At 46.3% G+C, this 12,682-nt stretch overlaps 1 protein-coding gene across 3 annotated transcripts in view; it reads right to left on the bottom strand.

Annotated features, from left to right (window-relative positions):
* Positions 1-917: 917 nt before the first annotated feature.
* Positions 918-12,682, bottom strand: part of LOC123838570 (cytochrome P450 27C1) — a 32,515-nt gene continuing 20,750 nt past the window's right edge. For 2 of the 3 annotated variants that reach the window (XM_064586397.1, XM_045867509.3), the window contains 4 exons: positions 11,545-11,711; positions 9,795-9,873; positions 9,109-9,312; positions 918-4,291 (listed from right to left, as the gene is read on the bottom strand). In XM_064586397.1, the coding sequence (XP_064442467.1) occupies positions 4,175-4,291; positions 9,109-9,312; positions 9,795-9,873; positions 11,545-11,711 (567 nt within the window). In that variant the 3' untranslated portion in view covers positions 918-4,174. Of the gene's footprint in view, positions 4,292-7,286; positions 7,845-9,108; positions 9,313-9,794; positions 9,874-11,544; positions 11,712-12,682 lie in introns of all 3 variants that reach the window. The other variant, XR_010410103.1, reaches the window with a different exon arrangement.

The following is a 12,682-nucleotide window of genomic DNA, read 5'->3' as shown; positions in this document are numbered from 1 at the left end:
AAGAAAGAAAGAAAGAAAGAAAGAAAGAAAGAAAGAAAGAAAGAAAGAAAAAGAAAGAGAGAGAGAGAGAGAGAGAAAGGAAGGAAGGAAGGAAGGAAGGAAGGAAGGAAGGAAGGAAGGAAGGAAGGAAAGAAAGAAAGAAGGAAAGAAAGAAAGAAAGAAAGAAAGAAAGAAAGAAAGAAAGAAAGAAAGAAAGAAAGAAAGAGGAAGAAAGAGAGAGAGGAAGAAAGAAAGAAAGAAGAAAGAAATGGAAGGGAAAGAAAGGAAAGGACAAGAAAAGAAAAGAAAATAGAAAAGAAAAGAAATGGAGTTTGGAGTCTGAGAACCCTGAGGCAGGGAACAGACTCTGCAGGGCCCACCACTCTGCTGTCCCACAGCCAGGGTTCCATCCCAGTCCCAGCTTGGCTGCAGTGCCCACCCTGCTCCTCCCTTCCTCACTCGTATCCCTGGATCTGTCCTCAGCTCCGAAGGCTGACCCAAGTTGGCAGGTCCCCAGAATCCTAACACAGCAGCTATCCGGTACCTAAATCGATCATTGCTAACAATTACTGAAAAAAAAAAAAAAAAGGTGTAGCTCCCTGAAGAACCTAATTTATAGTCAGTTTGGCTGGTTAGTGAATAGTAATGAAAAAGAAATGAATAATGAGGTAATTAATCAATCCAGTCGCTGGCTTTTGAAGACACGTTTTATTATGGAAATGCACCCACACACGTACACAAAGCTGGGAGAATGTCATGAATCCTCCATGTACCCTTCACCCAGCTCCAAGAGTTCTCAGCACTGGGCTGATCTCGGTTCACCTCGTCCTCCCCACACCCCCCACCACCCCCACACGTCACTCACCCCCCCACAGCGGCACTATTTTAAAGCAAATCCAAGATGTCTTAGCAGCTCATCCACAAATATGGCCCATTGGTATCTCTAAGAGCTGTCTCCAAGAGATAAGATCTCTCTCTTTTTAATGTAATAACTACCACTAGCACACTAAAAAAAAAAAACCCAGTAATTCCTTAATATCATTCAAATGCACAGTCAGCGTCCAAATTTCCCTAATTATTTCTTAAATGTCTCTTTACGAGCGGTTTATTTAAATCTGGATTCAAAGTCCAGCATCACGTGTGGTCAATACGTCTCTTAATTCTCTCGTAATCTGCAACAGTCTCCTTCCTCTTTTTCTTTTTCCTTGTCACTTATTTGCTGAAAAAAATGGAGTCATTTGTCATGTAGACTTCACCATATTCTGGATTCTACTGACTGCATCTGCATGGAGTTGTTTTGTTTTGGGGTTTTGGGGGTTTTTTTTTTGAAAGCTGTTGTGTATTTTATTTTTCCATTTAGGGGCGCCTGGGTGGCTCAGATGTTTAAGTGTCTGCCCTCGGCTCAGGTCATGAACCCAGGGTCCTGGGATGGAGCCCCGCATCGGGCTTCCAGTTCAGCTGGGAGTCTGCTTCTCCTTCTCCCTCTGCCTCTCCCCCTGTTTGTGCTGTCTCTCTCTTTCTCAAATGAATAAATAAAATCTTTAAAAAACATAATTTTTCCATTTAAAGACCACTTTTTTTTTTTCATTTCAAAACCATTTTTTTATGTGAGTATAGTCGACACAGTGTTGCCTTAGTTTCAGGTGTACAGCACAGTGATTCCCCAACTTGATACATTACGTTACACACACCACACATGTAGCTCCCATCTGTCACCATACAACCCATTACAATACCACTGACTGTGTGCCCTGTGCTGGGCCTTTTACTCCAGTGACTTACTCATCCCATAACTGGAAGCCTGTGCCTCTCTCTCTCCCCTTCACCCATTTTGCCCACACCCTGCCCCCTTCCCTCGGGCATCCATCAGTTTGTTCTCTGTATTTACAGGTCTGACACTGCTTTTTGTTGTCATTTGGTTTTTGTTTATAGATTCCACTTATGAGGGAAATGATATGGTATCTGTCCTGGAGTTTTAACACGTCCCTCTATAACTTGTGTTTCTACAAACTGGTAGTCGATCTACAGACCTCTCCGATACAATTTCCATTTCTTCAGTAAGAATACCATAGTTGTGCTGGGTGCTTCCTGTTGTGTCACATCAGGAGGCTCCTAAGGTCTGTCTGTCCCTCTCCCCAGGGAGACGGGACAGCGGGCTCGAGTGTTACCACCACCTTCACCGCAGGCCCGTCACCGGGCGCGGCCCCGCTTCACCAGAGGGGTCGCTTTGCAGAATAAGAGTCACTTCAAGTTGCTTCATTCGTCTCAATACTTCTTAATTTCAGTCACAAACAGAATAAAATTGTAGCTAGCTTATAAAAGTCTATAAACCTCAAAGTAATCCAACATCTTGTCAGTCATTATGACACAATTTCGTATTTAACTGTACATATTTTTACTGCGCTCAGACTAGAGTTATTCTGTCTTCACATGCAGATTTAACGTTGTCATGTTGTTTTGTTTTTTTTTTTTTTTTGAAAGTTGACAGTGGTTTATTAGGGTGGTAGAAATATGGGTGATTTTAATTTTCATCTTGAGTATTTTGTTTTGTTTTAATCAAAAAAGATACCTATTTTATACTGTGGAGTGAAAAAAGAAAAAGAAAATAACTGGTATGATTGAGAGATGGTGCAAGTACAGAAATATAGTCTTCCAAGTACTGAAAGGAAAGACTCCCATGCCCCACAAAAGGCTTAGAAAAAAAAAAAAGATGCAATAAGATTTGGTGAAAAACCATGAACTTTGGAGTTCTGCAGTTGGCTCTGTGGCTGTGCCACTTACCAACTATGACATATCAGGCAAAATACTTCATCTCTCTGTCTTAGATTTCTTATCCATAAAAGAGAGGAGAGAAAGACCTGCACACAAATTGGCTTACTCCAGAGGCTTAAGGAAACATGAACTCCTTTTTTTAAGACCCAACCCCTGTTTTCAAAATCCTCTGGGGGATTTCTCCAGCTTTAACAAAGATTTCTACATACTTTAACAAAGATGGTATGTGAAATGGCTATTATTTCTATTTTATTTAAGGGTTACTTTGCGGCATGACTAAAGTGCAGGGGGAGATGTATGGTATGTATTAGTAGGCAAGTGATTTGGGGGAAGGACTCTGTGAAAAGATTTGTGGGATTGAGAAGAAGCAGTTTCAAGCATGACTATGCAAGGAGAATGTTACAAAATGGTGTTCTTTCTTATTAGCGATCAGCAAGTAGCATGAAAGGCAACAGAGCTTGGCGTGAGCGAACAATCCTGAGGCCCAAGGCGTCTGGTTGGAGCCTTACATAAGCACCAACAGCTGGATCACATTTCCGGTTCAGATATTTAAAATAACACCATGAAGATCAAAATATTATTTTATCTATAGCATGTCCACTTTTATGTTTATTTTTCCTTGAAATAAAAATGTTCTAAAGTTACATGGCTTTCCACAATCCTTGTCTAATTCATTTTTCTCAACTGAGGCAATGAAATTCCACACAGTCAGATTTTCTTATACATCTTAGTGTTTACACTTGGTTAGAAAATCCAATTATTCTGGATTTCACAGGAGTTCTATTTTTTATTGATAATTTCTTTCAAACAAAAGCTAATCTTCAACTTCTTTAGGAGTTACTAGAAAAGGAAGCACCAGTTTGGAGAGAAAAATAAGAATATGGTTCTTTTAATTTTGAACCCTTCGGCAGGATCTAAATCTCAGGTGCTCAGGATAAAATGTTGACTCTGGTGCTTTCTTCCCATACTCACAGTATTACAGAGACATTCGTAATGTTCCCTCTTCTAATTAGAAACAGTAAGTTGCATTTGCCTCCTGATATAGAGTCCTGGTACAGTATGACAGAACATATATTCAAGCACGGAATTTACAAGTAAACCAACATTTCCTTGCACAAATGCATAGGAGACTATTGAATATCAAGTATAGCACAAGGGTAAGACCACAGAGGAGACACCAGGATTCAGTGCCCCTCGTTTTTAAACAGTCGTTTCTCCAAAGAAAAAGCAACACTGGTTTGCAAAAGTCATATAATCTTTTCAAATTACTCTGCATAAAGATGTACAAGTTCCCCAGAACATGGGGGGCCAGTTTATTACCAAGACGGCCTCTAAAAGGGATGGCTTCCCTCCTCCGCCATCATCAGTGACATTGGAACACCCGGTCTGTGTCAGGAGGCTGGCTGGGTTTAAAAATCCAGGCTCACTTTCTGTTAACAAAACGCACGTGGATGGGCCCCCCTGGCATCAGCAGCCCATGGGTTTTTGCAGGAACGGCTTTAGTCCAAGAGGATGTTTTGATCTCAAAATGCTGAAGCAACTAAGAAGAGAAAGAGAGATGGGGGATTCAAAATGGGGACAACAGAGGCCTCGCAGTGCTCTGAATAAGTGCCCCTCATCTTCCTGCAGTGGCCATGGGCTGCAGGGAACCCAGGAAGCGGGCACGGCCATGGTGCAGGACACCAATCGCCGGTCAGGGGGATGCTGTGGGTCTGAAAGTAGCACTAGGTCCTGCACAGGAGCCCAGCCTGTCCACTGAGCAACTGGGAAGTTCACGTGACAAAGATATGCAAACACAATATTCAAATTACTTCCATTTTCTCAGCCATTTCAAAACTCCAACTCCTCTGCTTCCTCTTTAGGTTGAGGTAAAGAAGGAATCAAAGGAGCAAAGAGGACAGAGGGACAAGGTTTCCCTCCGGCTGGGAACCTGAGGTGATATAGGCCCAGGGGAGCATACTGCTGTTGGCAGGTGAATCATCCAAACAGGCTTCAGTGATTAATGTCCTCAATTTAAATATTCTCCATCTGTACCTTTGATTCCATTTCTCATTTCTGCGGTTCAAAAGGAGAACCAGCTCTACCATTCAGGGTAAACTGGAAAGTACCTCAACAGTGAGTTTTAGGGGCGCTGGGTGGCTCAGTCGGTTAAGCGTCTGCCTTCAGCTCAGGTCCTGATCTCAGGGTCCTGGGATCAAGCCCTGTGTCTAGCTCCCTGCTCAGCAGGGGAGTCTGCTTCTCTTTTTGCCCTTGCCCCCACTCATGCTCTCTCTCTCTCTCTCTCTCTCTCAAATAAATAAAATCTTTAAAAACACACACACAGTGAGTTTTAAAGAGCACCAAAATATCCATCAGCCTAAAGCAATAACCTCTGCCACCAACTGGCCCTGGCCTGATGTTCAAGGTCAGGTTGGCTTAGGGAACTGAAGGCAACCTGCTCTAAAGACCCATGTCAGGGGCGCCTGGGTGGCTCAGTCGTTAAGCGTCTGCCTTCGGCTCAGGTCATGATCCCAGGGTCGTGGGATCGAGCCCCACGTCGGGCTCCCTGCTCCATGGGAAGCCTGCTTCTCCCTCTCCCACTCCCCCTGCTTGTGTTCCCTCTCTCGCTGTATCTCTCTCTGTCAAATAAATAAATAAAATCTTAAAAAAAAAAAAAAAAAAAGACCGTGTCAGAGCACACATGGGTTCCTGGTGGGGGTGGAAGGGCCGTGCTCACAAGCACACTAGCTGCTGGCCCCTACCCTGCTGCCCACTGGGTCCAGAATAAAGTCCAGCCTAACGAAGTGTCAGTTTTGGAGAACATATAATGTCACATGGGATCCAAGCTGCCCACCCCCGCCCTGCCCCGACTCCCTCTCTAGCCTCGTCCCCCAAGCGAAGCAGCAGGACCCACTGACGGGTCCTCAGGTGGGCTGGGGTTCCAGGGGAGGTCAGGCAGGGGAAGGGGCAGGGCTGACTGGGGACATATGTTGGACCCCCTTCGTTGTCACATTTCAAAAGCCAAGCTGAATGACCCGTATTTCGGCAGCTCCAACACGTTATAGCATCGAGATAGCTTCAGCACAACATCGAACCTCTGACCTTCGGTTCTGACTTTGCAGAACTGCTTGCACATCCCACAGGGCAGGGAGAACTCACGTGTAGGTCTCCTCACTTCAGGGCCAATATGCCACATGGCCTTCTTCCCTTTCTGAGTGGGCAACACTATGCTCACTAAAAAAAATCCAAACTACACAGGAAACGTACGAGCAAAACACAAAGCCCTCTTGCGCCTCAAATCCCAACTCCCAAGGAGCTAAAGCGTACTTCCTAAAAATTCTCTGTGTGATACAAATACCCTGTTCCCGTTTGACGGAGCTCCATTAATGTCCTTTCCCTTTCCGAAGCCAAAGGCATGTGCCCTGTCCTACTGGGGGAGACTCCATTTATTTGGTTAAGGAAAGCCCGTCCGTTAAGTGTGCTAAGAGATTTTCTTCATGAATGTGTGTGGAATGCTATCAATTCTTTCTGGGGGTGGTCATATAATTTTCCTCCTTCAATTAGCTACTGTGGCGAATGATATCAACAGATGTCCCTGAGGTGGGCCATCCTTGCATTCCTGAATACACGTGATGTGCTTGGGGATGCACTTCTGTTTCCTACGCTGCTGGATTCGGTTTACCAATTTCTCATTTAGGATATTTTCCGTCTTTGTTTTGTTTTTTTGTTTTTTTGTTTTTTGGGGTTTTTTTTATTTTTTTTTTTAAAGATTTCATTTATTTATTTGAGACAGAATGAGAGAGAGAGAGCACATGAGACGGGGGAGGGTCAGAGGGAGAAGCAGGCTCCCTGCCAAGCAGGGAGCCTGATGCGGGACTCGATCCTGGGACTCCAGGATCATGACCTGAGCCGAAGGCAGTCGCTTAACCAACTGAGCCACCCAGGCGCCCTTTTCCGTCTTTGTTAATAAATCAGATTGGCCGGTAGTTTTCCTTTCTTGTATTATCCTCTCCAGGTTTTGAATATTGGGGCTATGCCAGTCTCATAAAAATGAGACTTCCTTTTTCTAGTCTCTGTTTGTATAAGATGATGATTACCCATTCATCAAGGTTTGATAAAACTTGCAATGAAACTGTCTAGGTCTGGAACACTTGGGAGGTAAATCTTAACACCAACTCCATGTATTCAGTATCTGAGGTCTATTCTCTTTTGAGTCAATTTGGGCAACCTATGTTTTCTAGTACATTGTACATTTTATCTAAGTCTTCAAATGTATTAGCAAAAAAAAAAAAAAAAGCCATTTGTGGTATTTTCTTGATTTAAAAAAATCAACGACTGCATTTTTAGCCATGTCTCCTTTCTCATTCCTAGCATGGCTCATTTGTGCCCACTCTCTCTTTTTTTTTCCTTGACAATTACGAATAATGATGCTCCGTTTCTCTATTTGCACAAGTAGAAATGAGGACTCAAGGAAAAACTGCAGCAGGTACATTTGTATGTTAATAGCACCAAACAAACAAAACCCCACCGCTGCCACCAAACACCCCATTTCTGACCCCTTCCAACGGGAGCACCGGGCAGGGCTGGCCTCTGTGCCCTCAGCTGCCATCTTGCTCTCGTGGTGTCCCCTCTGGTTCTTCAGGCAGCCAGAGCGGGGGGAGCAGTAAGCTCCACGGCCGACTCTCTGTAGGAAGCGGCCTCTGCCTGTCCTGGAGGCGGCTGCAGAATCTATGGAGCCAATTTTACGGAACATGAGACCTTCCTGAACACCCAAGGGCAGACACTCAGAGCAGGTGCAGGGACAACCGCCGCTTCCACTTCTCTGGCACAGACTGTGTCCTCACACACCCAAGAAGTAGGTATTTGGCCCATTTCGTGCATAAGGGAGTAGGCTTCGCATGGCTGAGAAACCTGCCCGGAGTGTCGGAACCGCAAACAGCAGAGCTGGGATTTGAGTCCGCTTGCCCCGGAACTGCCATCCACGCCGCACCGAGCTGCCTCTCACGTCAGACGCCACCGGGATGGGCCAGTGTCCGCAGGGCCCACACCGTCCCCAGGAACGGCTGCGCTGGTAGCAACACCATTGAGCCTGGCCAGCAGCCACCGCATCTCCACTGAGGGGGAGATGACCATGTGACACACTGGTCACCGGGCTTCCTCCCACCTGAGCCACCCACCTGGAGAGGTGTTCTGCTCCCACGCCTCCTGCCGCATGCTCTCTGGCTGGGCAGAAGCCCCTCAACTTCCCAGCTCTCAGAGCCGTCCCCAAGTGCTGACCGTCCAGAATCCCTCTCCACCCCTGCCAGGCTGGCCAGGCTTCCATAGCGCCTTACGCTCTCTCAGGCCATCTGTCATCAAGGTCCTAACCGCTCAGTGTCCTGCCCTAAGCTCTGTGAGGCTGCAGGAGAGCACCCCCGTGACATGGGGGGGAATGGAGGAAGGAGTCGAGACACCTGGATCGTGCCACGCACCTGCCACTCTGTGACCATGGCAAGTGGCTCCAACTCTCTGAGCTTCAGTTGCCCCCTCAATAAAATGGGGATCCTGGGTCACCAGGTAATCTCTACATTCTTCCAATGCAATGTCAATGGCAGTAGCTCCCAAACCTTGGGCCAAGGTCTTCCACGGCTATGTTAACAGTAGTCTTCCTAAACTTGCAGGGAAACCTAATGAGTAGAATTTTCTCTACTAAAGTGTTTTCTTTTATAAAATTTCCTTCAGAGATGATTTAGCTCGTGCTACAGCACAAACTGAAATACAGTATAGGCAGAAGAGCAACATTTTAATAGTAAGAGATTAAATATAACAAAGCCAAGCCTTCCTGCTGTTTCACAACCTAAACAAGTGTGAGAACCGCCGCGCGGCCTAAGTGGCTGGTTCACATGTCTCTCAGAGTGCGGCCCAGCCATCACCGGCGTCAGAACCCCCTGGCAGCCCCACCCCAGACCCACCCAATCCCTCTCTCTGTGCTGGCCCAGGAACCTGCATTCTAAGGGTCCTCCTAATGCCCTCGCTGCTCCAAAACGTTCGAAGACCACTGGTTTGACACCTTCCCATTCATTTCTGTCGAGAGCTCCTCATGCGATGAAGAGCTGAGCTCTTGGACCCCTGTAGACCCACCACAGCATGCATACCTCCCAGCCCTCAGGCCTCCAAGAGCCCCAACTGCTGCTCCACGGTTCCAAGGAGAAAAGAGGCTCGGTGGGTGGTCAGGGGACCCAAGGAGGTGGCATTTTAAAATATAAAAGGGATTTAACATGAAGCTGGTGCACTTGAGTTCTCCAAATCACATCTCCTTTCCCACCTAAGCCTTGGTCTGGTGGAGCCCAGGAAATGAGGCCGAGGCAGAAGGCTGACGTCTGGCCCCCACACGCCTACCTGGATCAAGAGGAGGTGGATCTCCAGCTCTGCGATTCTCTGCCCGATGCAGCTCCGAACCCCGTACCCAAAGGGGATGGACCCAAAGTTGTCAACTCGGTCCAGGCTTCCCTTCCGCAGCCAGCGCTCCGGCCGGAACTCCCTGGGCCGAGGGAAGTTCTCATCCGCATAGGACGTGGCATAGTGGCAGAGGGCCAGCTGGGTCTGAGGACACCATATGCAATATTAAAGGAATAAAGAATAGGATCAGGCAAAAGCAGAGCAGAGGCAAGAACCCGGTTGGCCAGTCCCTCCCGAGGTGCTTCTGGCCAGGAGGAGCCACATAAGGGCCCCCACGGAGAGCAGTCCTCCTTCAGTGGACGCCCACCTCTCATCCACTGCAGCCACTGAGGAGATTCAAGTCCTTCAAACTTCTCCCCCCACCCCCACAGCTGCTGTGTCCACCAGCCCCTGAGGGAGGGAGGAGGAGAAAGGCCTGCGAGCTACAGAAACATCTGGCTTTGCTTTTGCCAGGGCAATGAGCACCTCCTTGCTTCCAAAGCCCCATCTTCATTATAAAATACATGCAGTAGGAAAGGAACTTATTGATATTTGCTTGGGCTCAAGGACTTCCTAATATACCAGCAGATTTCCCTCTCAGCCACCATGGCAGAGCCCAAGTCCCATACCCTGGCAACCAAACTCACGCCTTTGGGAATCAGGTACCCGCCAATGACCAGGTCTTCCTGGGTGATTCGGCCATTCCCCGGCAGCACTGGAAACAGCCTGGAAAAGAAGCAGGAATGGGAGGGCGCCTGGGTGGCTCAGTTGGTTAAGCGACTGCCTTCGGCTCAGGTCATGATCCTGGAATCCCTGGATCGAGTCCTGCATCGGGCTCCCTGCTCAGCAGGGAGTCTGCTTCTCCCTCTCCCACTCCCCCTGCTTGTGTTCCCTCTCTCACTGTGTCTTTCTCTGTCAAATAAATAAATAAAATCTTTAAAAAAAAAAAAAAAAAGAAGCAGGAATGGGGTGGTCACTTTTAAATTACTTTGCTAAACTTTCAAAAATCTGGACATTTTGCCATTTTCATTTTTCTAAAACGTAACTTGCGGTCCAGTTTCAACTAGGAAATCTCATAAGGATCTTCGTGGCTCCTTAGCTTTGGCCAGGGAGTAGTCTAAGGAATGGGAAAACAGGTCCCCTAGTCAAAAATGTTTATGAAACACAAAGCAGAGTTTTGAACGTGCTACTGTGTTCCCAGAAGGGATAATCCCAAGTCTGGGAAATTTATGTGTGCATGGGACCCCCTTTATCAAGGAACAGTCCACAGGACTCAGGGGCCCTGGAAACACATGTTGAGAAATGCTCTACTTCAGCTTTTGGGCTGTCTCCGAGAGGCAATCCAGAGAAAACTCTGAATAAAGCTGCAATCGACGAATACCAGTAAACACACAGCTAGCCTTTTCCCCCCCGAGGTTAAACAACATGCTGTGGATTAAGGATGCACCACAACTTGAAACACCATTATCAAGTCAAGTTTAAAAGAATTATTGTAGGGTATACCATGTATCCACTTCTGCTCTTCTACGTGGCAGTTCCTCAACAAAATCCTTGAACCTCAGAATCCTCGAACCTCAAAGGAGGAAGAAATCTCACTGGCCACCTGATCCTACCTCCCACCCAAACCCACCCAAGGCCACCCATATCCCTCACGTCCAGGCTTTTCCAAGTGTTGGTAAAGCCCTGTCCAGGAGCGCATGAGTCCACTTGGTGTCACCAATCTAACTAGCATAGCCACACAAGAACCACAGTAAGCAGGTTTGTTAATTAGCCAAACAGCCCAAACTATTTTCCTGATCAATCCGTCTTGTTCTGCTTTGCTTTCAGAGGAACAGGAACCATGGAGTACTGATCCCGGAGCATGCTGGGGAGCTTGGTGAACCAAATGACTAAAGCAGGTACCATGTCATGGGGTGATGGCTCCAAAGAGCTTTATGAAGAACAACGAGTATTTCATGCCGTAAAGCAGAACAGCCTGTCTGCTATTCTGACAAGGGCAGAGAGGAAACAGATAGTTGTAACCATCTCCTTCCCTAACATTTTGGCCCCTGAAGGTTGTTGGCCCACTTGTTTTGGACCTGGTTTTTAAGTCCAAAGCACAAAATCATAGTGATAAAGAATCAGAGACTTAAAAGACAGTTTTTGTTTTTTTTTTTTCTTTGTTTTTTTTTTATTCTTATGTTAATCCCCATACATTACATCATTAGTTTTAGATGAAGTGTTCCATGATTCATTGTTTGTGCACAACACCCAGTGCTCCATGCAGAATGTGCCCTCCTCAATACCCACCACCAGGCTAACCCATCCTCCCACCCCCCTCCCCTCCAGAACCCTGTTTGTTTTTCAGAGTCCATCGTAAAAGACAGTTTTTGACATGAATTTTGGTGAGCCTTTTACCTCAGCGTTTCCTTCAGCAGAGCTCTGACCAGTGGGACTTTGGGGACGTCGGCTGCCGTTGGGACGTGCCTTTCCCCCAAATTCTTAACGATCTCCCGGTACACGGTCTGCTGCACTTCTGGGTGCCTCGCGAGGAGATACACTGCCCAGGATAAGGTGAAGGATGTCTGATAAAGAAACAGGCAGGCACGGGCACGTAGGTGAATAACACCAGGGCTTAAGCAGCAGGCAACCTCGGCCAGGAAGTCACGTAAGCATAAGCCCACGTGCAAAGTCATGTCCATTCAACTCTATCTGAGCACGTTAGGGCTTAGCAAAGCAAAAGCTGACTTTCCCTAAATCATGCCAGAAAAAAAAACAAATATTTTTGGAAAGTAGCATCAGCTATGTGATTCAATCGCTCTTTCAATGAAGGGCTGCAGGAGAAATTATTTTTGAACTTTTTTGGATCACATAAGAGCAATCCTCTTCGATGGCGTCCGAGAGGACCTAAGGATGCTGGTCAAGCCTGGAAGTGGTGCCTGGAACTTTCCGTGACCTTCTTTGCAAGGGTCATCTGGTTTCTTGCTAGGAAGGGCCGGAGCCTGCCGGTCAGCCCAGAACTGTTCAGTCTGGCACTGCGCAGGCCCACGATGGCTGGGCGGGGCCTGCTCTGGCTGCCTCCTGGTGGGGGGAGGGGCGGTATTTGTCCTCCACTGTTTCCATGCTCTTCTCAAGTAAAGCAACTTGTAAGAATTTAATAGATCATTTATGCAAAACAGTACCATTTTTTTTATACCACGTCTCAGACTGAAGAATTAAATTTCTGGTTATTGAAAATAATTATATCTTATTCTCCTAGTTTCCAAGACTCTCACTACAATTTTCCCAATTATCTATGTGACTGTATTTCACTCTCATAAACAAGGAAAGTCCACAGTATAAATGCCTTTTCTTTTACCTAAAAAAGTCAGTAGACCATACTGATATCATTTCCCTGTAATAGATATTTTAAATTTTTAGAGGGCAAGCTCTCCTATAATATATAATGTTCAAGTTCTTCCTTATAAATGATAAGGAAAAAATTTAGAAATTTCTATTAAAATCACATTTCTGTGGAAAAACCAAATGCGGTATATCCATACAATGGAATACTACA

This window comes from Mirounga angustirostris, unplaced genomic scaffold, assembly GCF_029215605.1.
Source record: "Mirounga angustirostris isolate CCGP_5_RB_7025 unplaced genomic scaffold, mMirAng1.0.hap1 SCAF_3, whole genome shotgun sequence".
Lineage (NCBI taxonomy): Eukaryota > Metazoa > Chordata > Mammalia > Carnivora > Phocidae > Mirounga > Mirounga angustirostris.
The sequence above is the reverse complement of the archived record's forward strand: the minus strand, read 5'-3'. Positions and strand labels throughout refer to the sequence as shown.